Source organism: Sus scrofa, chromosome 2 (genome assembly GCF_054392235.1).
Source record: "Sus scrofa isolate SSC_HxYL_T2T_F1_AM1 chromosome 2, Sscrofa_HxYL_maternal_Yorkshire_Landrace_v2.0, whole genome shotgun sequence".
Lineage (NCBI taxonomy): Eukaryota > Metazoa > Chordata > Mammalia > Artiodactyla > Suidae > Sus > Sus scrofa.
Genome location: NC_139384.1, coordinates 60,512,060 through 60,535,204, shown reverse-complemented (window position 1 = coordinate 60,535,204; position 23,145 = coordinate 60,512,060). Strand labels below are relative to the sequence as shown.

Genomic DNA, 23,145 nt, shown 5'->3' with positions numbered 1-23,145 from the left:
ACAAAGATCACCTGGAGCATTACAACATGGAAACACCACTCATGGTGTCCTCTTCTTTCCATACACAACCTTCCCATCCAGTCTACCTTGGATTAGGCACAGGCATTAAAGTGGGAGCTGGGAAGATAGGAGATGTGAAGAGATAAAATGTAATGGAAAGACTACTTGGTCTGCCATGGCTATAAGCTAGTCACATCATCTCCAAACAGGGCTAATTTAGCATCTCACCCAAATAACTGACCTGTGACATCCAGGTGGAAGGAGACCTTCTGGCCCCCAGCTTTGCAGGTGTATTCCCCAGCATCTGCCTTGCCCGCCTGATGCACCATCAGCCTCCGGGTGCAGCCCTTGGCCTCCACATGCACTTTTGAGCTCGAAGTTAGCTTCTTCCCATCCTTGTACCATGTCACCTCTGTCTGGGCCTGGGCCACCTCACAGCTCAGAGTGGCACTGGCCCCTGCCATGGCCTGCACTTCACTGCATGCCGGCTGCTCCTTGGCAAACACTTCCATGGGCTCTGGGGACAAGCAGGGATACACAGGGTCAAAGATACTGAATAAGTCTAAGATGAAGCACTGGGGAAGAAAGATTAAATGGTGAAGCAGAGGACTGGAAATTTCTCTAGACCCTGGCTACTTGTCTGGCTTGGAAAAAGCCACCTCCTCAGCAAGTAACCATAATTTATCTATACGTTCTATCACTGATCCATGTGTGTTGTTACAGGTGAGGACACTGCAAAAGACTTCTGTGCACACATCACTCTGCAAGAGGCATTTCAGGGTCGTAAGACATGAGTTCTTCAACCTTCCTAGGTGATGCAGTGTTTTTCCACGGGACTGTGCAGAGAGGATTCTCAACCCACGGTGCAGGAGAGATCTTGAGACTCCATGCTCTCACCTACTCTCAGTGTTGTCAACTGCTAGTAATTCGGTGAGAATGAAGTTGTACACCTGTAGCTATCTTTTGTGTGGTCCTTATGACTCACAAAGTTGAGCAACTTTTTCAATCTTTTGGCCATTACTGTTTGCTCTTCTGTGGTGTCACACTTCAAGTGTTTTGCTCAGTTTTCAATAGAACTATCTGTCTCCTCCTTGTTCATTTTTAGGATCTCTCTATATGCTTAAGTACCAGAGATGTGACAATTACATAATCTGTAAATATTGTATCCATCTGTATAACTTGCCTTTTCACTCGTGCAGTATCACCTATGGGTGAATCAAAGTTTTAGTTTTAATAAAGCCAAATCTGGGATCATGTTCCATTGTTCTGTTTAAGAAATTTGTCCTTACACTAAAGTCATTAAATAATCTATGAGATCATCGGAGGTTTTACGGTTTTATCTTCACAGATAGATGTGGTCTCTAACTCACCTGGAGCTCCTTTTTAAATGTTGTTTGAGTTACCTATGCAATTTTTATATGATTAAATGTTGAAAACACCATATTAAAAAGTCCATCCTTTCTCCATTGCCTACACAGGCTCAATGGTTTAAAAAAAAAAAAGGCAGGGGAGTGGGAAGTTAATTTATTCATTGGTCTGATCCTCATTATTCTGTTCCTTTGATCTCATAACTGTCCCTGTATTGTGACTCCATTATTTTTACTACTATAGCTATATAATAATTCTCTTCTTCAAGAATATGTTGGTTCTACTTGGCCTTTAGAATCTGCTACTCAATTTTCAAACTTCCAAAGAACATTTGTTGGATTTTGGTTGGATGTGAATATATTTGAGTCTTCCATAGATTTCCATCCATTTATTTAGGTATTTTTTTACTCTCTCTCAAAAATGTTTAATAATTTTCCTCCACAGAGGTCTTAAACATCTTTATTACACTTGGAAACATGACACTTTTCACACTATTGTAAATCTTTTAAATTTCATTTTCCAACTATGCTGCTACTGTAAGAAGATAAAAATGCTTTCTGCATATTAACTCTTTTTACATGGTAATCTTTCTCAACTCTTGCACTAAGTCTAATCTTTTAGATTTTCTTAATTAACATTCATATACGTGATTTCCACTTAAGTTTTTCCCAAGTTTTACAACTTTTATTTTCCTCCTTACTCTGCTGTAAAAATAGGTGGATAGAAGTGGTAATAGTGACTTTTTGTGTTGTTCTCACTCTTTTTTTTTTTTAATTTTATTTTCCCACTGTACAGCAAGGGGGTCAGGTTATCCTTACATGTATACATTACAATTACAGTTTTTCCCCCACCATTTCTTCTGTTGCAACATGAGTATCTAGACATAGTTCTCAATGCTATTCAGCAGGATCTCCTTGTAAATCTATTCTAGGTTGTGACTGATAAGCCCAAGCTCCCAATCCCTCCCACTCCCTCCCCCTCCCATCAGGCAACCACAAGTCTCTTCTCCAAGTCCATGATTTTCTTTTCTGAGGAGATGTTCATTTGTGCTGGATATTAGATTCCAGTTATAAGTGATATCATATGGTATTTGTCTTTGTCTTTCTGGCTCATTTCGCTCAGTATGAGATTCTCTAGTTCCATCCATGTTGCTGCAAATGGCATGATGTCATCCTTTTTTATGGCTGAGTAGTATTCCATCGTGTATATATACCACATCTTCCGAATCCAATCCTCTGTCGATGGACATTTGGATTGTTTCCATGTCCTGGCTATTGTGAATAGTGCTGCAATGAACATGCGGGTGCATGTGTCTCTTTTAAGTAGAGCTTTGTCCGGATAGATGCCCAAGAGTGGGATTGCAGGGTCATATGGAAGGTCTATGTATAGATTTCTAAGGTATCTCCAAACTGTTCTCCATAGTGGCTGTACCAGTTTACATTCCCACCAACAGTGCAGGAGGGTTCCCTTTTCTCCACAGCCCCTCCAGCACTTGTTATTTGTGGACTTATTAATGATGGTCATTCTGACTGGTGTGAGGTGGTATCTCATGGTAGTTTTGATTTGCATTTCTCTTATAATCAGCGATGTGGAGCATTTTTTCATGTGTTTGTTGGCCATCTGTATATCTTCTTTGGAGAAATGTCTATTCAGGTCTTTTGCCCATTTTTCCATTGATTGATTGGTTTTTTTGCTGTTGAGTTGTATAAGTTGCTTATATATTCTAGAGATTAAGCCCTTGTCGGTTGCATCATTTGAAACTATTTTCTCCCATTCTGTAAGTTGTCTTTTTGTTTTCTTTTTGGTTTCCTTTGCTGTGCAAAAGCTTTTCAGTTTGATGAGGTCCCATGGGTTTATTTTTGCTCTAATTTCTATTGCTTTGGGAGACTGACCTGAGAAAATATTCATGATGTTGATGTCAGAGAGTGTTTTGCCTATGTTTTCTTCTAGGAGTTTGATGGTGTCCTGTCGTATATTTAAGTCTTTCAGCCATTTGGAGTTTATTTTTGTGCATGGTGTGAGGGTGTGTTCTAGTTTCATTGCTTTGCATGCAGCTGTCCAGGTTTCCCAGCAATGCTTGCTGAATAGACTTTCTTTTTCCCATTTTATGTTCTTGCCTCCCTTGTCAAAGATTAATTGACCATAGGTGTCAGGGTTAATTTCCAGATTCTCTATTCTGTTCCATTGGTCTGTCTGTTTGTTTTGATACCAGTACCACACTGTTTTGATGACTGTGGCTTTGTAGTATTTCTTGAAGTCTGGGAGAGTTATGCCTCCTGCTTGGTTTTTGTTTCTCAGGATTGCTTTGGCGATTCTGGGTCTTTTGTTGTTCCATATAAATGTTTGGATTGTTTGTTCTAGTTCTGTGAACAATGTCATGGGTAATTTGATAGGGATTGCATTGAATCTGTAGATTGCTTTGGGTAGGATGGCCATTTTCACAATATTGATTTTTCCAATCCAGGAACATGGAATATCTTTCCATTTCTTTACATCTTCTTTGATTTCTTTGATTAAGGTTTTATAGTTCTCGGCATATAGGTCCTTTACCTCTTTGGTCAGGTGTATTCCGAGGTATTTGATTTTGTGTGGTACAATTTTAAAAGGTATCGTATTTTTGTATTCCTTTTCTAATGTTTCATTGCTGGTATACAGAAATGCAACTGACTTCTGAATGTTAATCTTATATCCTGCCACTTTGCTGAATTTATTAATCAGTTCAAGGAGTTTTGGGGTTGAGTCCCTAGAGTTTTCTAGGTATAGAATCATGTCATCTGCATACAGTGACAGTTTGATCTCTTCTCTTCCTATATGGATGCCTTTGATTTCTTTTGTTTGTCTAATTGCTGTGGCTAAGACTTCCAAAACGATGTTGAAGAGCAGTGGTGAGAGTGGGCATCCCTGTCTTGTTCCAGATTTGAGTGAGAAGGCTTTCAGTTTTTCCCCATTGAGGATTATATTTGCTGTGGGTTTATCATAAATGGCTTTGATTATATTCAGGAATGTTCCCTCTATACCCACTTTGGCAAGGGTGTTGATCATGAATGGATGTTGAACTTTGTCAAATGCTTTTTCTGCATCTATTGAGATGATCATATGATTTTTGACTTTTTTTTTGTTAATGTGGTGTATGATGTTGATTGATTTGCGTATGTTGAACCATCCTTGTGAACCTGGGATGAACCCAACCTGGTCATGGTGTATAATTTTTTTGATATGTTGTTGGATTCGGTTGGCTAAGATTTTGTTGAGAATTTTTGCATCTATATTCATCAATGATATTGGGCGATAGTTTTCTTTTTTGGTGGTATCTCTGCCTGGTTTTGGAATGAGGGTGATGGTGGCCTCATAGAATGTCTTTGGGAGTATTCCTTCTTCTTCAACCTTTTGAAAGAGTTTAAGGAGGATGGGCACCAATTCCTCTTTATATGTTTGATAGAATTCACCTGTGAAGCCATCTGGTCCTGGACTTTTATTTGTAGGGAGTGATTTTATGACCTCTTCAATTTAATTTCTAGTGATCGGTCTGTTCAGTTGGTCTGTTTCTGCTTGATTCAGTTTTGGCAGGCTGTAAGATTCTAGAAAATTGTCCATTTCTTCCAGATTGTCAAACTTATTGCCATATAGTTGTTCATAGTATTCTCTTATGGTTTTTTGTATTTCTGCTGTATCTGTTGTGATTTCTCCTTTTTCATTTCTAATTTTGGTGATTTGGGTTCTTTCTCTCCTCTTTTTAGTGAGTCTGGCCAGGGGTTTATCAATTTTGTTCACCTTTTCAAAGAACCAGCTCTTGGTTTTATTAATTTTCTCTATTGTTTTTTGAGTCTCTATTTTATTGATTTCTTCTTTGATCTTTATAATTTCCTTCCTTCTGCTGACTTTAGGACTTTTTTGTTCTTCTTTTTCTAATTCATTTAGGTGGAGGGTTAAGTTGTCAATTTGGGATCTTTCTTCTTTTTTGAGAAAGGCCTGGATTGCTATAAATTTCCCTCTGAGCACTGTTTTCGCAGCATCCCATAGATTTTGAGAGGTTGTGTCTTCATTATCATTTGTTTCAAGGTAGTTTTTAATTTCCTTCTTGATTTCCTCATTGACCCATTGGTTTTTTAGTAGCATGTTGTTTAGTCTCCATGGAGTAGGTTTTTTCTCTTTGCTTTTCCCATGGTTTATTTCTAATTTCATGGCATTGTGGTCAGAGAAGATACTTGAGATAATTTCTATGCTCCTAAATTTATTGAGATTCGCTTTGTGTCCCAATATGTGGTCGATTCTTGAGAATGTTCCATGAGCATTTGAGAAGAATGTGTATTCTTCTTTTTTTGGATGTAGTGTCCTGAAGATATCAATTAAGTCTAACTTTTCTATTGTTTCCTTTAGGATCTCTGTTGCTTTATTGGTTTTCTGTTTGGAGGATCTGTCCATTGATGTGAGGGGGGTATTTAGGTCTCCTACTATGATTGTATTCTCATCAATATCTCCCTTTATGTCTGTTAATATTTGTTGTATGTATCTGGGTGCTCCTATGTTTGGGGCATATATGTTGATGATAGTAACATCCTCTCCTTGGATGGATCCCTTAATCATTAAATAGTGTCCTTCTTTGTCTTTCTTTATGTCTTTTGTTTTAAAGTCTATTTTGTCTGATATGAGCGTTGCAACTCCTGCTTTTCTGTCATGTCTATTGGCGTGAAATACTTTTCCCCAGCCTTTCACTTTCAATCTATCTTTTGTCCTAAGGTGAGTTTCTTGTAGGCAGCATATTGAAGGTTTTTGCCTTTTTATCCACTCAGCCATTCTGTGTCTTTTGATTGGGGCATTCAGTCCATTGACATTTAAGGTGATAATTGATAGATGATTATTTATTGCCATTTGATCCTCGTGTTCCAGTTGATTCTATGGTTCTCCATTCTTCTTTTTTTTTTTCTTTTTTTTTTTTTTTTTTTTTTGGTTGGATGGTCTCCTGTTATTATCTGCTTGAGTGTATTTTTTTTTTCATTTTTTGCAAATGCAATATTTGGTTTTGGCTTGTGGTTGCCCTGTTTTTTAAGTATGCTAACCCCTTCCCATAATTGTGTGTTTTAGCCTGATGGTCCTGTAAGTTCAAACACTTCATTATTATATTAAAATTAAGAAGAGAGACATACATACAAACAAAAAGGATTATTTACCTCCTAACATCCCTTGCCCACATTTTATGGTTTTGATGACTCTTTTATTTTTTTCTTTTTACTTTTATTTTGTTTGAAGCATGTTCATGATTAAATCTGTATGCTGGCTTATTTGAGTGACTGCTCTCTGATTACGGTTTCCTCAGTCCTAGTTCTTCCTCTTCTTCTTCTTCTTTTTTTTTTTCTTTTCTTTTTTCTTCCCTTTCCTTCCTTTCTTTTTGGTTTAGAGAAGCCCTTTCAATATTTCCTTTAACCTGGGTTTTGTGTTGCTGTATTCTTTAAGTTTTTGTTTGTTGGAAAAAATTTTTATTTCCCCTTCTATTTTAAATGATATTCTTGCTGGATAAAGTATTCTAGGTTGCATATTTTTTCCTTTGAGCACTTTAAATATCTCTTGCCATTCCCTCCTGGCCTGTAGTGTTTCTGTAGAGAAATCAGCTGATATTCTTATGGGGGTTCCCTTGTAGGTAACATTCTGTTTTTCTCTTGCTGCCTTTAGGATCCTCTCTTTATCACTAACTTTTGCCATTTTTATTATGATGTGTCTTGGTGTGGGTCTGTTTGGGTTCAGTTTGTTTGGGGCCCTCTGTGCTTCTTGTATCTTGAATCCAGTATCCTTTAGATTTGGGAAGTTTCCAGTGATAATTTCTTCAAATATATTTTCCATTCCCTTATCTTTTTCTACTCCTTCTGGAATTCCTATTATGTGTAGATTGGCCCGCTTTATATTATCCCATAGGTCTCTTATATTGCTTTCCAGTTTTTTGATTCGGTTTTCTGTCTGTTGACCAGATTGAGTGATTTCCATATTCTATCTTCCACATCACTGATTCGTTCTTCTGCATTATTCATTCTGGTTTTTACTGCCCCTAGTTCAGTTTGCATCTCTGCAAATGAATGTTCTAGTTTTTCTTGGCTCCTCCTTATATTTTCTAGCTCCTTTCTGAGGGTATCTGCATTACTGTTCATATCTTCTCTTAATTCCTTCAGTATTTTCAGTATTTCTCTTTTGAATTCTAGGTCTGTCTGACTGCAGAGATCTGTTTCATTGTTGACTGTTTTAGGTGAGTTCTCCTGTTGGTTTGACTGGGGGTGGTTTCTCAGCTTCTTCATCTTGCTTGTTGTCTTCTTTCTCCTGAGGGAGTTGTACTCTCCGTTATCGGGTAGTGTTTGCCTTGTCACTGCCATGGAATATTTCCTGAGGGCTGTCGTTGTTGGTCAATCTTTACTGAGGCAGTGTGGCTTTCTGGAGTGTTGATGGAACTAACAGTGTTTCTTTGAAGCAAAGGAGGACTTCCTGAGGGCAGACAGGACTGGGAGGTCCACCCCACGATGGTAGCAGATTTCACTTGGTTCTCAGCACCCCCTGGGGTCTTGGGCAGGTAGCAGGGCCCTTGGAGACTCAAGAGGCTCCTCCCCAGGGCAGCCCGACTCAGAAAGACCGTCTGAGATCTTTTCCCGACTCGGCCAGGCTTGTTGCAGCTTTTCTGGGCTGCAGGGGGTCCTGCCTGGAGCTGGCAGTCCTATGCAGCTGGTCCACTAGGTCTCAGCACCCCTTGGGGTCTTGGGCGGGTAGCAGGGCCCTTGGAGACTCAAGAGGCTCCTCCCCAGGGCAGCCCGATTCAGAAAGACCGTCTGAGATCTTTTCCCGATTCGGCCAGGCTTGTTGCAGCTTTTCTGGGCTGCAGGGGGCCTGCCTGGAGCTGGCAGTCCTATGCAGCTGGTCCACTAGGTCTCAGCACCCCTTGGGGTCTTGGGCGGGTAGCAGGGCCCTTGGAGACTCAAGAGGCTCCTCCCCAGGGCAGCCCGACTCAGAAAGACCGTCGGAGATCCTTTCCTAAGTCGGCCAGGCTTGTTGCAGCTTTTCTGGGCTGCAGGGGGTCCTGCCTGGAGCTGGCAGTCCTATGCAGCTGGTCCACTAGGTCTTAGCACCCCCTGGGGTCCTGGGCGGGTAGCAAGGCCCTTGGAGACCCAAGAGGCTCCTCCCCGGGGGAGCCCGTCTCAGAAAAACCGTCGGAGAATTAGGTCGATCTATTCACGGCCTGGCTAGGCTTGTTCTAGCTTTTCTGGGCTGCAGGCCTTTTCTAGGGGGCTGGTGGTGTTTGGTGCTGCTCTGTGGAAGTGTAGCCCCTCCAAAGGGCAAGCAGACCTGTGCAGGGAGAGCCCCTGCGGTGGTAGGCTTCAGGCAATTGTTGAGGCCAGCCCTCCTGGATGGCAGGCAGCCCCAGGTTCCGCGTGTTCTCACTCTTAAAAGTAAAGCTTTCAAACTTCTCATTAAGTGTGCAGTTACCTGGTACTTTCTATTGTACAGTTTATTGAATTAAAGAAGGATACTTTTATTTACAGTTTGTTAAGAATTTTATGGCATGAATTAATGCTAAATTTTATCAAACATTACTCTGGATTTACACCATCACATTTTATAAAACTTTTATTCTCCATTTATTGAAATAATCACATCATTTTTTCATTCAATCTGTTAATTTCATGCTTTATATTGATCTGCTTATGTTTCTAAAACTAAACCAGCCTTGCATTCTGGGACTACAACCTTCATGATAGTGTATTATCTTCTTGATATACTGCTGAATTCAGTTTTTTAATATTTTGTCTAAGGTTTTTGCGCTGATATCTATTGACCTATAATTTTTTTTTTTTTTTTTTTTTTTTTTTTTTTTTTTTTTGCTTTTTAGGGCCACACCCACAGCATATGGAAGTTCCCAGGCTAGGGGTCAAATCAGAACTATAGCTGCTGGCCTACGTCACAGCCACGCAGGATCCAAGTCATGTTTGCAACCTACGCCACAGCTCACAGAAATGCTGGATCCTTAACCCAACTGAGCAAGGCCAGGGATTGAACCTGCATCCTCATGGATCCTAGTCGTGTTTGTTAACCGCTGAGCCACAAAGGAAACTCCCGAAATGTAATTTTAATTCTTATTATCTTTCTGGTCCGATTTTGGTGTCCATATTATGCTATCTACAGAAAACCATTTGCAGAATGTATCTCCTTCTATTTTCTAGAAGAATCTCCATGATCCTTCTATTCTCCAGAAGAATCTCTTTTAGAATATTTCATATAATTTACCAGCAGAGCCACTGGGCTCAGATCTTTGTCTCTGAGAAAATTATTTTAAAAGTTTAGGACTGTTGAAATTGTCTAAATCTTCTTGGGACAGTTTTGATATAGTTCTCTAGGAACTGGTCAAATTGTCAAAAACTTCAAATTGACAACCATAAAATAACTTGTCATATTCTCTTAAATAACATTTGACAAAGATAGAGAGTGAGGTTTTTGGTATCTACACGTATCCACAAACTGTGTGTATATACAGGTACAATATACCACACTATTATGTGTTGGCACCTACAGGTCAGTGTAGGATTGCAGACATTGTTATTTCACAATAACACACTCTTAATGAAAGGAAAAGAAATTTAGTTCTCAGACTTCTCTATGAACCAGCCAAGGAGGCACAAACACACTATCTATTTTTAATTCTATAAAATAAATACTGTTTTATGAGACCATGGCTAAAGCTACTACAGGAACTCATCTTTAACAAAGTGTGGTGGTATGGTATAAGCTACTTATTCATTTCCATTTCTAAGTTTACAAATCAAACTCCAAAAAGAATACTTAAACAAAATGTTCTTTTTTTCTCCTCATTTTTTAAAATTAATTAATTTATTTTTTATTGTTATTTTCCCCAACACACTTTTTTTTCCACTGTACAGCATGGGGACCCAGTTACACATACATATATAAATAATTTTTTCTCCCATTGTCGCGCTCTGTTGTAAGTATCTAGACGTAGTTCTCAGTGCTGCTCAGCAGGATCTCACTGTTAATCCATTCCAAAAGTGATAGTTTGCATCCATAAACCCCAAGCTCCCAAACCCTCCCACTCCCTCCCCCTCCCCCTGGGCAGTTTCTAACTGAAGACAAAGGGAAAAAAGATTTTGTTTGAAAAGAGCATTCTAAATCTCAAGTGTATATCATAGGTACATACTTACCAATACCTGGCTCTTGATTTTGACTATCTACATACACTGTAACAAATCAGGGATCTAGATTTTGGTACATGAAGTAAAAGAGTCTCCCAGAACACCTAAAACTATTACAAACCAAATTTTGGTTTCACGGTTAAGTCCAAGTATGATTAGGTGGCCAAAATTTCCCCTTATTTTTGTTCAATGAGATTTAAACAGATCTCATTAGAAAGAACCCAAATACAGTATTAGGTGAGGGAATGTGGGAATAGCCAAAATATACAACAGAAGGATATTCACATAGTCCCAGGAAAGAGATGTCCAGTCTACCTTAAACCCCAAGTACCAGATGGAATCCAGAGTCTCAATACTACAGAAGATTCTGTGCAGCTATTGGGACATATGATTAAGTGTTACTACATCATTTCTCTCTTTCAATCAGTGAATGTCATGTATTATACTGATTTTCTAATGTTTTGAACATTGAACCAATATTGCATTCCTGGACTATGATTTTCATCCTGGACTATGTATTCTCATCTAGACTTGTATTCTCAGATGACTCTGCTAATATTTGTTGAAGATACTGGCTTTGATATCTATAAGAGATTGGCCTGTAATTTTTTTTTTTTCTTTTTAAGGCCGAAAGTTCCCAGGCTAGGCAGCAAATCAGAGCTTTAGCTGCCAGTCTACGCCACAGCCACAGCAATTGGGATCTGAGCCACATCTGCCACCTATGTCACAGCTTGCAGCAACGCCCGATACTTAACCCATGAGGCCAGAGCTCAAACCTGCATCCTCATGGACACTATGCCGGGTCCTTAACCCACTGAGCCACAACGGGAACTCTTATTGGCCTATAATTTTAATTCTCCCTACTTTTCTTGTCAGATTTTGTTATCTATGTTATGCTATCTATAAATCAAATCAGAGAGAGTATCTTCTTTTATGCTCTAGAAGAATTTCCATGAACATGGACTACTTTCCAGAATATCTGATAAAACTTATCAACAGAGCCAATAATACACTAATTCAAAGAAATTCAAATGTCTCTCACCTAGTGAGACCCACAACATGGTGCTGAGAGAGGGCATCTGGGAGCTACCAGGACATCCAAAAAAGCACAGTAACATAACACAGGAGCAAGATATTTAGTCTACTTCAGAACTCAAGCACCCAACAGAGCCACGGTCCTTGATGCCAAGGAACCTGACAAGGATTCTTGGTAGGTGCTCAGAATGCATAACTAAGCATTAATATGTGGACACACCACTCAAGGTGTACAAGAATATCCTCTCCCTTTCATACACATCAATCCCATCCTGTCTCCCCTGGCCCAGTCATAGGTATGAAAATAAGAGGTGGGAGGATGGGAGGCCTGAAGAGATGAAGTATAATGAGAAAGCACCAGGGTCTATGACATCTATAATGGAATTCACCCATTATCTCCAAACAAGACTAAGTTAGTACCGGGAGTTCCCCTCGTGGCTCAGCGGAAACTAATCTTACTAGCATCCATGAGGACGCAGGTTCGATCCCTGGCCTCGTTCAGTGGGTTAAGGATCCGGCGTTGCCATGAGCTGTGTTGTAGGTCGCAGACACGGCTCGGATCCCGAGTTGCTGTGGTTCTGGCGTAGGCCGGCAGCTACAGCTCCGATTTGACCCCTAGCCTGGGAATCTTTATGTGCCGCTAGTGCGGCCCTAAAAAGACCAAAAAAAAAAAAGACTAAGTTAGTACCACAAAGAACTGACCTGTGACATCCAGGTGGAAGGAGACCTTCTGACCCCCAGCCTCGCAGCTGTACTCCCCGGCATCTGCCTTGCCCGCCTGCTGCACCACCAGCCTCCGGGTACAGCCCTTGGCCTCCACACGCACTTTTGAGCCTGAAGTCAGCTTCTTCCCATCCTTGTACCATGTCACCTCTGTCTGGGCCTGGGCCACATCACAGGTCAGCGTGGCACTGGCCCCTGTCACAGCCTGCACTTCAGTGCGTGCTGGCTGCTCCTTGGCAAATGCCACCAAGGGCTCTGGGGACAGAGAAGGATAAACAGAATCAAAGACATCATCTCAGGCAGGAAGCCAGCACCAGGGAAAGAAGACCTGCATGAGAGAGAGACACTGAAACAGCCCTGGGGCCTGCAGAAGTACTCTGTCTTTCTCGGCAACAAGTAACAATTTATACATTCTCCCTCAGATCCATGTGGGAGGTTCCAAGAAGGGACTTTGGAAAGGACTTTGCCAATGCTCATGGAATCTGCAGGATCCTGAGGCCTGTGTTCCTTAACCCCCACAGATGATGCCACTGTCTCTTCCATGAGGAAGGAACTTTTCACCTACATCCATGGGAATCGCTGAGGCTTGGTGCCCTTCCCTGCTCTTAGTACTGTCAACTTCTGCCAGTTTGGTATGAGTGCCTCTACCTCCCTGTAGCCTTCTGATTCATTGTCTGAGGAATCATGAAGCTGAGCATCTTTCCCAATATTATTGAGATGGCCATTACTGTTCGTTCTACCTAGTGAACTTAGTCAACTCTTACTGACTTACTAATAATAGGGTCTTTTTTTCCCTCTATTCATTTTAAGGCACTCTGTATATACTCAAATACTAGAGAAAGACAACTATGGACCTTTTATGTACATTCTCACAGGTGAGACTCACATTTTCACTCTCTCAGCGAGTCATGAATCAATGTTTTTAGTTTTAACATACACAAATATGTTTATAAATTGTGTCTAGGGCATGTGTCCTATGTAAGAAATCTTTTCTTGCTTTAAGTATTAGCTGAGGATTTTGTAGTTTTAGCTTTCACACCATGGTTTCAGAGACATTGGGAATGGACTTTCCCATTTGGTCAGAATTACTAGGATAATTTGATTTTTTCCATAAGGTTAAGCGATCCAAGCACTCTTTATGTGACCTACACGCTCCCTCCACTTCTCCTAGACACCACAGGAACACATGCGGGGGGGTAACAACAGTCCTTTTATGCAAGTATCTGCTTATGAGATCCTTATTCTATTGCTTTGGTCTCATAACTATCTTCCACTGCATTGACATCCCTTGTCTTATTACTCTAGCTTTGTCATAATTCTTGATAACTGGTACAGCAAAAGCTCACACTTGGCTTTCCTTTAAATTAAAAAAAAAATCATATTGGCTCTTTTAGAATCTGCAAGTTTTCAGTTCCACTGCCTTGCCCTCCTTCCCCGCCACAAAAGTCCCCTTTCATTTTTGTTTGTTTGTTTGTCTTTTCAGGGCTGCACTCACAGCATATGGAGGTTCCCAGGCTAGGGGTCAACTCAGAACTATAGCTGCTGGCCTACACCACAGCCACAGCAACAAGGGATCCTTAATCCACTGAGCAAGGCCAGGGATCAAATCCGTGTCCTCAGGAAATCCCCCCCACCTCCATTTTTTTTGTTAATCTACATCTCTGTGTTTTTATGGATTTCTCTCCATCTATTTCAAACTCTTGACTGTCTGTCGAGAATATTTAATAATTTCCCTCACACACAACCTTCTAGCAACTTTTATCAGAAATAGAATTAGAAACATGGTATTTCTGATGCTATTGTAACTCTTTTACATTTGCCACACTATAGACATAGAATTTTTTGATATTGATTCTTTTTCTAATGGTTATCCTACTCAAGAATCTTAACTCAGTCTAATAATTTACCTCTGGGATTTTCTGAGTGGGTAGTCATATCATCAGCAAATTCCACCTTTAGTTTTTCAAAATTCTTTGTGGTTTATTTTACTTTCCCTCTTACTCTACTAGGTGGTTAGAGTGGGCTACATGTATTATTCTTACTGCCAAAGCTTTCAAGGTACAACTTAAGTGACAATTGCTTTTCTCCAACACCTTTTATTAAATTAAGGAAAAACATACTTATATTATTATAAGAATTTTATGGCATAAATTGAAGCTCAAGGTTATCACTTTTTTTCTAAATTTATGATATTCAATTAATTCAACCATTTTAATCTGTACTCATTGAACTAATCACATCTTTTTGCATTCAGTCTATTAAGACAAGCTTTATGCTGATTAATATTGCCATTTAAACCACATGTGCAGTCCTAGAATATGACATGCATCATGGTCTCTTACTCTTGATATACTGATGAATTCATGTTGCTAACATTTTATGATTTTGGCCTTAAAATCCATAATAGATTGGTCTGTAATTTCATTCTCCTTGCCATTTTCTGTGATTTTGGTATCTATGTTATGCTTTATACATAAAGAGAGTTATGAAGTGTATCTCCTTTTACCATTCCTAGGGCTATTCCCATGAGCAAGGAATCATATTTTTCCAGGCTACTTTTTATTGTGTACCACAGAAATAATGGGCTGAGAAGACTTTTCATTATTGCTTCTATTAATTTAAAAGTCAGAATTATTTGAGCTTCTATAATTTCTTGTGTCAGTTTTCATATAGTTTACCTGGTAGAGCCAAATTGAACAATTTTTCAATTATTATTTAAAGTGTTCTGTAATGAATATTACAGAACCACATTTAAAGGAACCACATTTAAACCACATTTAAAGGAATACATGAAGAGATGGGGGGACAGCTACACACAGCCACAAATCATGCCATAGCACACTCCCAAACTGTTCTTTGCTGGCACCTAGAACGTGGGATGGAAGCCCACCCATATATGGCATCAAGGAATTCCCATCGTGGCGCAGGGAAAATGAATCTGATTAGGAACCATGAGGCTGCGGGTTCGGTCCTTGGCCTCGCAGTGGGTTAAGGATCCAGCATTGCTGTGAGCTGTCGTATAGGTCGCAGATGTGACTCAAATCTGGTGTTGCTGAGGCTGTGGTGTAGACCGGCTGCAACAGCTCCAATTAGACCCCTAGACTGGGAACCTCCATATGCCACGGGTGTGGCCCTAAAAAAAAAGGACAAAAAGACAAAAAAAAAAAAAAAAAAAAGATTGTCTTCAAGAAGAAAAATACCTGACTTCTTAGAATTTTCTATAGTCCAGCTAAAAGGCAAAGACACACACTAACCGTTATGAAAATGCCATAAATAAACACTATTTTGCTAGTCAGAGGCTGCTGGTACAGTAACCCATGGTGAGAAAATTATACCGATGGGACAGAATTGCTTTTTCCTTTCCATTCCTAAATTTATAAAGGTAAATCCAAGGAGGATTCTGATAGTGCACATCTAAACTGAGACAAAGCAAAATCATAATGCTTTAAAATGATCACCCTAAACATTACAGGTGATAACAAAATACGCCTATTTTTTGCTACATACAGGTAACAGAGAGCTTTTATGCCCATGAAAAGAAAGGAAGGAAATCCCAGAAACCTTACATTGGATCATTCAAAATTCACTCTTAAGATAAATCCAAGTAAGGCTGTATGGACAATATTTCCACTAATCAGGGAACGATGTAATCGAAACATTTCTTGTAAACCAAGAACCAGCATGAGATGCTGGATGAGGGCATGTGGTAGGCTTCAGGACATATAAAAGCAGGAAAGTCACACATGCCAAGGTCTATCTCACACACGAAGCATCAGGCAGGGCCAAGGCCTCAACACCAAGGAGCAACAGGAAGGTTTTGGGCAAGTGCTAAGAGATTAGGATTGAGCCTTACTGTTAGAAACAGGTGGACAGAAATGACCCCTCTCCTTTCCATGCACACCTTCCCCATCCATCCTGTCCAGGGCTAACATGGGTATCAAGACAGGACACGGAAGATTAGAAGGCATGAAGAGATGAAGTCGAAAGGCAAGTGCACAAGAATGTGTTGAGGCCAGAAGCCAGTCCCATCATAAGCTCCAAATTGGTAAGCTTAGTATCCTCCCCAAGAACTGACCTGTGACATCCAGATGGAAGGAGACCTTCTGGCCCCCAGCCTCACAGCTGTACTCCCCGGCATCTGCCTTGCCCGCCTGCTGCACCACCAGCCTCCGGGTACAGCCCTTGGCCTCCACACGCACTTTTGAGCTCGAACTCAGCTTCTTCCCATCCTTGTACCATGTCACCTCCGTCTGGGCCTGGGCCACCTCACAGTTCAGTGTGGCACTGGCCCCTGTCACAGCCTGCACCTCACTGCATGCCGGCTGCTCCTTGGCGAACACCACTGAGGGCTCTGAGGACAGGGGAGGATACAGAGGGTCAAAGACATCATCTCAGGCAGGAAGCCAGCACCAGGGAAAGAAGACCTGGATGGGGAGGAAGGGTGATTGAGGAGGTGGCTGGAGACTTCTCCATGCTCTGCACCAGCTGTGGGGCCTGCAAGAGCAACACCACCATCACCACTGGCCTTTTTCAACAAGTAACCCAATTTACCTTCTCCCACAGGCAATGGAGGCTGTTCCGGTTGGGGGTACTGTGAAAGTCTTCCATGCACAATGGAAAGCAGAGGTTATGATGCATGCACACCTCCACTTTCCTAGATTAATCCGGTGATTTTTACCCTCAGTGCATGAGAGTTCCTCTCACCTACTCTCAGTGTTAGAAATTGTTCTCAGTCTGGTGGAACTGAATGAAGTTCTGCCTTCTTTGGCTCTTTCTTTTTTTCCAGTGACTGACAAACTGATGCACATCTGATATTTTTGTGGGGGTTTTTTGTTGGGTTGTTTTTTTTTTGTTTTTTTTTTTTGTCTTTTTGCCATTTCTTGGGTCACTCCCACAGCATATGGAGTTTCCCAGGCTAGGGGTCTAATTGGAGCTGTAGTCACCAGCCTATGCCAGAGCCACAGCAACATGGGATCCAAGCTGTGTCGGCAACCTACACCACAGCTCACGGCAACGCCAGATCCTTAACTCACTGAGCAAGGCCAGGGGCCGAACCCGTAACCTCTGACTGGTTCCCAGTCAGATTCGTTAACCAATGCGCCATGACGAGAACTCCTGATATTTTTGGTCTTTAATGTTCTGTTTCTGTGATATCATTGTCAACATTAGTTCCATTTTCAACAGAACTGTCTTTTTCATATTCATTTTTAGAAACTCTTTATTAAGTTGATAACTCTTTATTGATAGTTGTTTGTGTGTTGTAAAATTCCTCCCTGTGTATTTGCCTTGCCTTTTCCTTTCACCTTTATGGTGTCTTCCCATCCAATAAAGTCATTAATCTTCATATGGACATTATAATCAATCTGTCCTTTGTGATTAGTGCATTTCTATTCCATTTACAATATATTTCATACATGGAGGTCACTAAATTATATGCACTACCTGCTCTTAGAGCTTGTTTTACATTTCACATTAAGGTCTCTAAACTATGTGCAGATGATCTTTGTATGTGGTGTGAGAGACAATTTTTTTTTTTTTTTTTTTGGTCTTTTGGCTGTTTCTTGGGCCGCTCCCGCGGCATATGGAGATTCCCAGGCTAGGGGTCCAATCGGAGCTGTAGCCACTGGCCTACGCCAGGGCCACAGCAACACGGGATCCGAGCCGCGTCTGCAACCTACACCACAGCTCACGGCAACGCGGGATCGTTAACCCACTGAGCAAGGGCAGGGATCGAACCCGCAACCTCATGGTTCCCAGTCGGATTCGTTAACCACTGCGCCACGACGGGAACTCCAGAGAGACAATTTTATTTCATTTTTTCTCTATGGTTAATGATTTTAGCACCCCAAAGACTATCCTTTCTCTACACCTCACATTGGCAACATGGTTTTAAAAAAAAAAAGGCTAGGGTAGGTTCTAGCCCAGTTATGCAGAGTTTGTCTATCTATGCACTTAGACCATGTTGTCTTAATTACTGAAGCTCTGTAAGAGGTTTTGATATCTGGTATAGAAAATGCTCTCACTTCATTTTTTTAAGAGCCTTTGGCCTTTGTATTCAACTTGGCAATTTTCATCCCAGTCAAAAACATATACATCTGGATTTTGACTAAGAATGAATATCTTTGAGTCTTTCATGCTTTCCATTTCTTTCAGATCTTCTCTCTCAAAATGTTTAAAAACTTTATACACCTAATATCAAACTTAAACTCCATTTATTAGACTTGGAATTAGAAAATAATACTAACTATTTGAAGCTACTGTAGCTCTTAAAATTTCATATTCCAAGTGTTTCTTGCTAGCACAGAGATACAGAAGTATTTTCTGTATATTGATTTCTTAATTTAAACTTATTTTATTAAGGTATAGTTGATTTACATTGTTGTATCAATTTCTTCTGTACAGCACAGTGACCCAGTCATACATATATATATACACTTTCTCTTTCTCATAGTATCTTTCATCATGTTCTATCCCAAGAGACTGGATGTGGTTTCCTGTGCTGTACAGTAGGACCTCATTGCTTATCCATTCTAAATCTAATACTTTGCATCTACCAACCCAAATCTTCCTGTCCAACCCACTTCCTCTCCCTCCCCCTTGGCAACCACAAGTCTATTCTCTGTGGCTGTGAGTCTGTGTCTGTTTTGTAGATAGGGGCATTTGTACCATATTTTAGAATCCACATATAGGTGATATCATATGATATTTGTTTTTGTCTTTCCAACTTAACTGCACTTAGTTTGGGAATCTGTAGTTGCATCCATGTTGCTGTAAATGGAATTAATTCACTCTTTTTTGTGGCTGAGTAGTATTCCACATATGTACATATTCCTAATCCATTCATCTATCAATGACATTTAGGTTATTTCCAAGTCTTAACTATTGTGAATATCCGTGCTATGAACATAGGAGTGCCTATATCTTTTTGAATTATAGTTTTGTCTGGATAGATACCCAGGAGTGAGATTCCTGGATCATATGGTAGTTCTATATTTAGTTTTCTGAGGAACCTCTATACTGTTTTCCACAGTTGGTGTACCAATTTACAATCCCACCAACAGTGTAGTAACGTTCCCTTTTATCCATACCTTCAACAGCATTTGCTATTTTTAGACATATTAATGAAGACCATTCTGACCAGTGTGAGGTGTACTTTTTATTGTACTTTTGATTTGCATTTCTCTAATAATCAGTGATGTTGAGCATTTTTTCATGTGCTTACTGACCATCTGTATGTCCTCCATGGAGAAAAAAATCTATTTACATCTTCTGCCCATTTTTCTATTGTATTATTTGGTTTTTTTGTTGTTGTTTAGTTGTATGAATTTGTATATTCTGGAGATTAAGCCCTTGTCAGTTGCATTATTTGCAAATATTCTCTCCCATTCTGTAGGCTCTCTTTTCAGTTTTTTAAGGCTTTCCTGTTCTGTCCAAAAACTTGTAAGTTTAATTAGGTCCCATTAGTTTATTTTTGTTTTTATTTCTATTGCTTTGGAAGACATATGTTTTTTATGTCAGAAAATATTTTCCCTATGAACTCTTCTAGGAGTTTTATGGTATCTTCTGTTTAAGTTTAAGTTCTTTTCTAAGCCTAATCATTTATATGCTGACTTTTCTGAATTGACAACAATATTATCTGTTAAAAAAAAAACTTCTTTTTCTTTTTCCATTTTACAACTTTTTCTTATTTTCCTCTTTATTGTGCTTTCCTATGTTAGAAGTGGTGACAGAAAGGCCTCTTTATCTTGGCTCATCCTCAAGCTAAATCTTTCACTTTAAGTGTGACACTAACTGGGGTTATCTGTAGCACTATTTTCCAAAAAAAAGAAGGATGCTTTTATTTATAGTTTGTTGTGAATTTAATAACATGAAATGCCAAGTTTCATCAAATATTTTCTCAAGTTATATGATGTTAAATTTTATCACACACTTTAATTCTACATTTATTGAGATGACAAAAATATTTTGGTCTTTCCATCTGTTAATATTAACCATCATGTTTATTTTCTAATGTTTTTAATGTTCAACAAATCATACATTCTTGGACTATGGCTTTCATTATAGTGTACTGTCCTATTTATAGATTGCACAGTTGACTAATTTCTTCTTTAAGCTGTTGGCTTCGGCATCCATATGATATTGCCTGTAATTTTAATTCTGCATATTTTCCACTAAAGATTTCAGTATCAGGAGTTCCTGTCATGGCACAGCAGAAACAAATCTGACTAGGAACCATGAAGTTGTGGGTTTGATCCCTGGCCTTGCTCAGTGGGTTAAGGATCCGGCATTGCCATGAGCTGTGATGTAGGTCACAGACGTGGCTCGGATGTGGTGTTGCTGTGGCTATGGTGTAGGCCGGTGGCTACAGCTCCGATTGGACCCCTAGCCTGGGAACCTCCATATGCCATGGGTGCAACCCTAAAAAGACAAAATAAAAATAAAAATAAAAACATAGAGATTTCAGTACCAATATTATGCTATCTTCACAATGTGAGCTGGAGGGTATATTTTCTTTTTCTATTCTGTAAAAGAATCTCCATGAACACGGAAAGTTTTCTTCCCAAATTACTTGGTATAATTTGTCAGTACAGCCACTTGATTTAGGCCTTTATCTAATGAAAATATTTTTTTAAACTGATACCGTTTCGTTAACAGTTATAGGGATGTTTGAGAAACAGAAAATATTTCCTCTTGTGTCATTTTTTTTTAATGGATGCACCTTTGGCACATGGAAATTCCTGGGTCAAAAATGGAATGTGAGCCACAGCTGTGACCTACACCGCAGGTGCTCAACACCAGATCCGTTAACCCACTGCCTTCTCAGCAACCCTACCCACTAGAGTCAGATTCTTTATCCACTGTGCTACAGTGGGAACTCTGTTATTGTATCAGTTTTGATATAGATTTCTAAGAGCTCAATAAATAGTTACAACTTTAAAATTTTTTACCATGAAATCATTTCTCATTATTTCCTCAAATAATATTTCACAAACAAACATAGCATGGTTTTGGTATCTATACACACCCACAAACCACTGAATACAGATACATTATCACACTGTTTTGTGGTGACACATAGGAGTCAAATGTGGGATTGCAGTACTGACTCCTAACACATCAAGACTTTCCTAACATGAGAAAATATATTTATTTCTCATCCTTCTCTATGAACCAGTCTGGGAGGCACACTAATCATTAGAAAATGCTTGAAATAAATGTTACTATATGGTTTGACTGCTGTTAAAGCAAGTCAACTTTAACAAGGCATGCTGATGTACCATAAGCTCCTTGTACCTCCCCACCTCTAAATTTCTATATCAGGCTCCAGGCTGATGATGATATTCTTCTTGAAGAAGAGGATTCCATACTTCAGAGGTGCATGTCATAGGCATACACCTACTAACCCTTGCTCTCTCTGTACTTTGCACAGACAATGCAACAAGGCATTGATCAGGATGCTATTACATACAGCTGCAGAGAGAGCTTCTCTATCCAGATGCAAGGAAGGAAGATTCATAGAACATCTAGAGCTTTGATAATCCAATGGTCAGTCTGAGATATCTGCAAGTATGGTTGGGTAGCCAAAATTTCTCCTTACTGTTGATCAATGGAATTGAAGTATCGCACTAGTGAGAAGTTACACATTGTCTTTCATGAGCAAATCAGATATCTGACAAAATAACATATAGGAGGAAATTTACACATGTCCAAGTGAGAGTTCTCTGATCTACTTCAGATCCAAAAGCCAAGTAGACTCAGAGTCTCAAACAACAAAGAAAGCCAGGCAGGTGCTGAGAACACATAAGCAAAGACCACTGCATAGAAACACTATTCAAGGTGGATAGATGGCCCCTCTCCTCCCTACATACTCATCTAATATGCCACACTTGGCCCAGCCAGGGGGAAAAATAGGAAGGTGGGAGGATAGGGGATGCGTATGATAAAGAGAGCACTATGGACAACATGGGCTCTATATCAGCGCCATCAAATCCAAGCATCAAATCCAAGGAACTGACCTGTGACATCCAGGTGGAAGGAGACCTTCTGGCCCCCAGCCTCGCAGCTGTACTCTCCTGCATCTGCCTTGACCGCCTGCTGCACCACCAGCCTCCGGGTGCAGCCCTTGGCCTCCACACGCACTTTTGAGCTCGAACTCAGCTTCTTCCCATCCTTGTACCATGTCACCTCCGTCTGGGCCTGGGCCACCTCACAGCTCAGTGTGGCACTGGCCCCTGCGACAGCCTGCACTTCACTGTATGACTTCTGCTCCTTGGCAAACACCACTGAGGGCTCTGTGGACAGGGATGGATACAGAGGGTCAAAGACATCATCTCAGGCAGGAAGCCAGCACCAGGGAAAGAAGACCTGGATGGGGAGGCAGGGGCCGGGGCTGGAAACCTATCCAGGCTCTGCGTTAACCCTATGACCTGCAGAAAGCCCCCTGCTTTTCCCAGCAAGTAATGCAAATTATACACTCACCCTCAGATTGTTCAAGTGAGGACGCTGGAAAGGACTTCTCCTCTGCTCATGGGATCTGGAGGGTCCTGAGGCCTGTGTTCCTCAACCTGCCTAGATGATGCCACGTCTCTTCAATGAGGTTATGCAGGGACTTTCACCTGCCTCCATGGGAATTGCTAAAGTTCGCCTGCTTTTAGTACAGTCAACTTGCAGCAATCTGGTTGGAGTGCCCCTACCTTCCCATGGCTTTCTTTTTCATTGTCTGATGAGTAATAAACGGATCACCTTTCCCAATATTATTGAGTTGGCCATCATTCTTTTTTCTACCTGGTGACATTAATCCAATCTTTTACCAACTGAATAACAATTGGGTCTCTTTTTTCCT

At 40.4% G+C, this 23,145-nt stretch overlaps 1 protein-coding gene across 50 annotated transcripts in view; it reads right to left on the bottom strand.

Moving 5' to 3' along the window:
• The window catches only part of OBSCN (obscurin, cytoskeletal calmodulin and titin-interacting RhoGEF), a 217,031-nt gene that overhangs the window by 103,252 nt on the left and 90,634 nt on the right, over window positions 1–23,145 (bottom strand). For all 50 annotated transcript variants that reach the window (XM_085012099.1, XM_085012100.1, XM_085012105.1 and 47 more), the window contains exons 17-20: window positions 22,319–22,594; window positions 16,378–16,653; window positions 12,282–12,557; window positions 242–517 (exon numbers count right to left, since the gene is read on the bottom strand). In XM_085012099.1, the coding sequence (XP_084868225.1) occupies window positions 242–517; window positions 12,282–12,557; window positions 16,378–16,653; window positions 22,319–22,594 (1,104 nt within the window). The remainder of the gene's footprint in view (window positions 1–241; window positions 518–12,281; window positions 12,558–16,377; window positions 16,654–22,318; window positions 22,595–23,145) is intronic.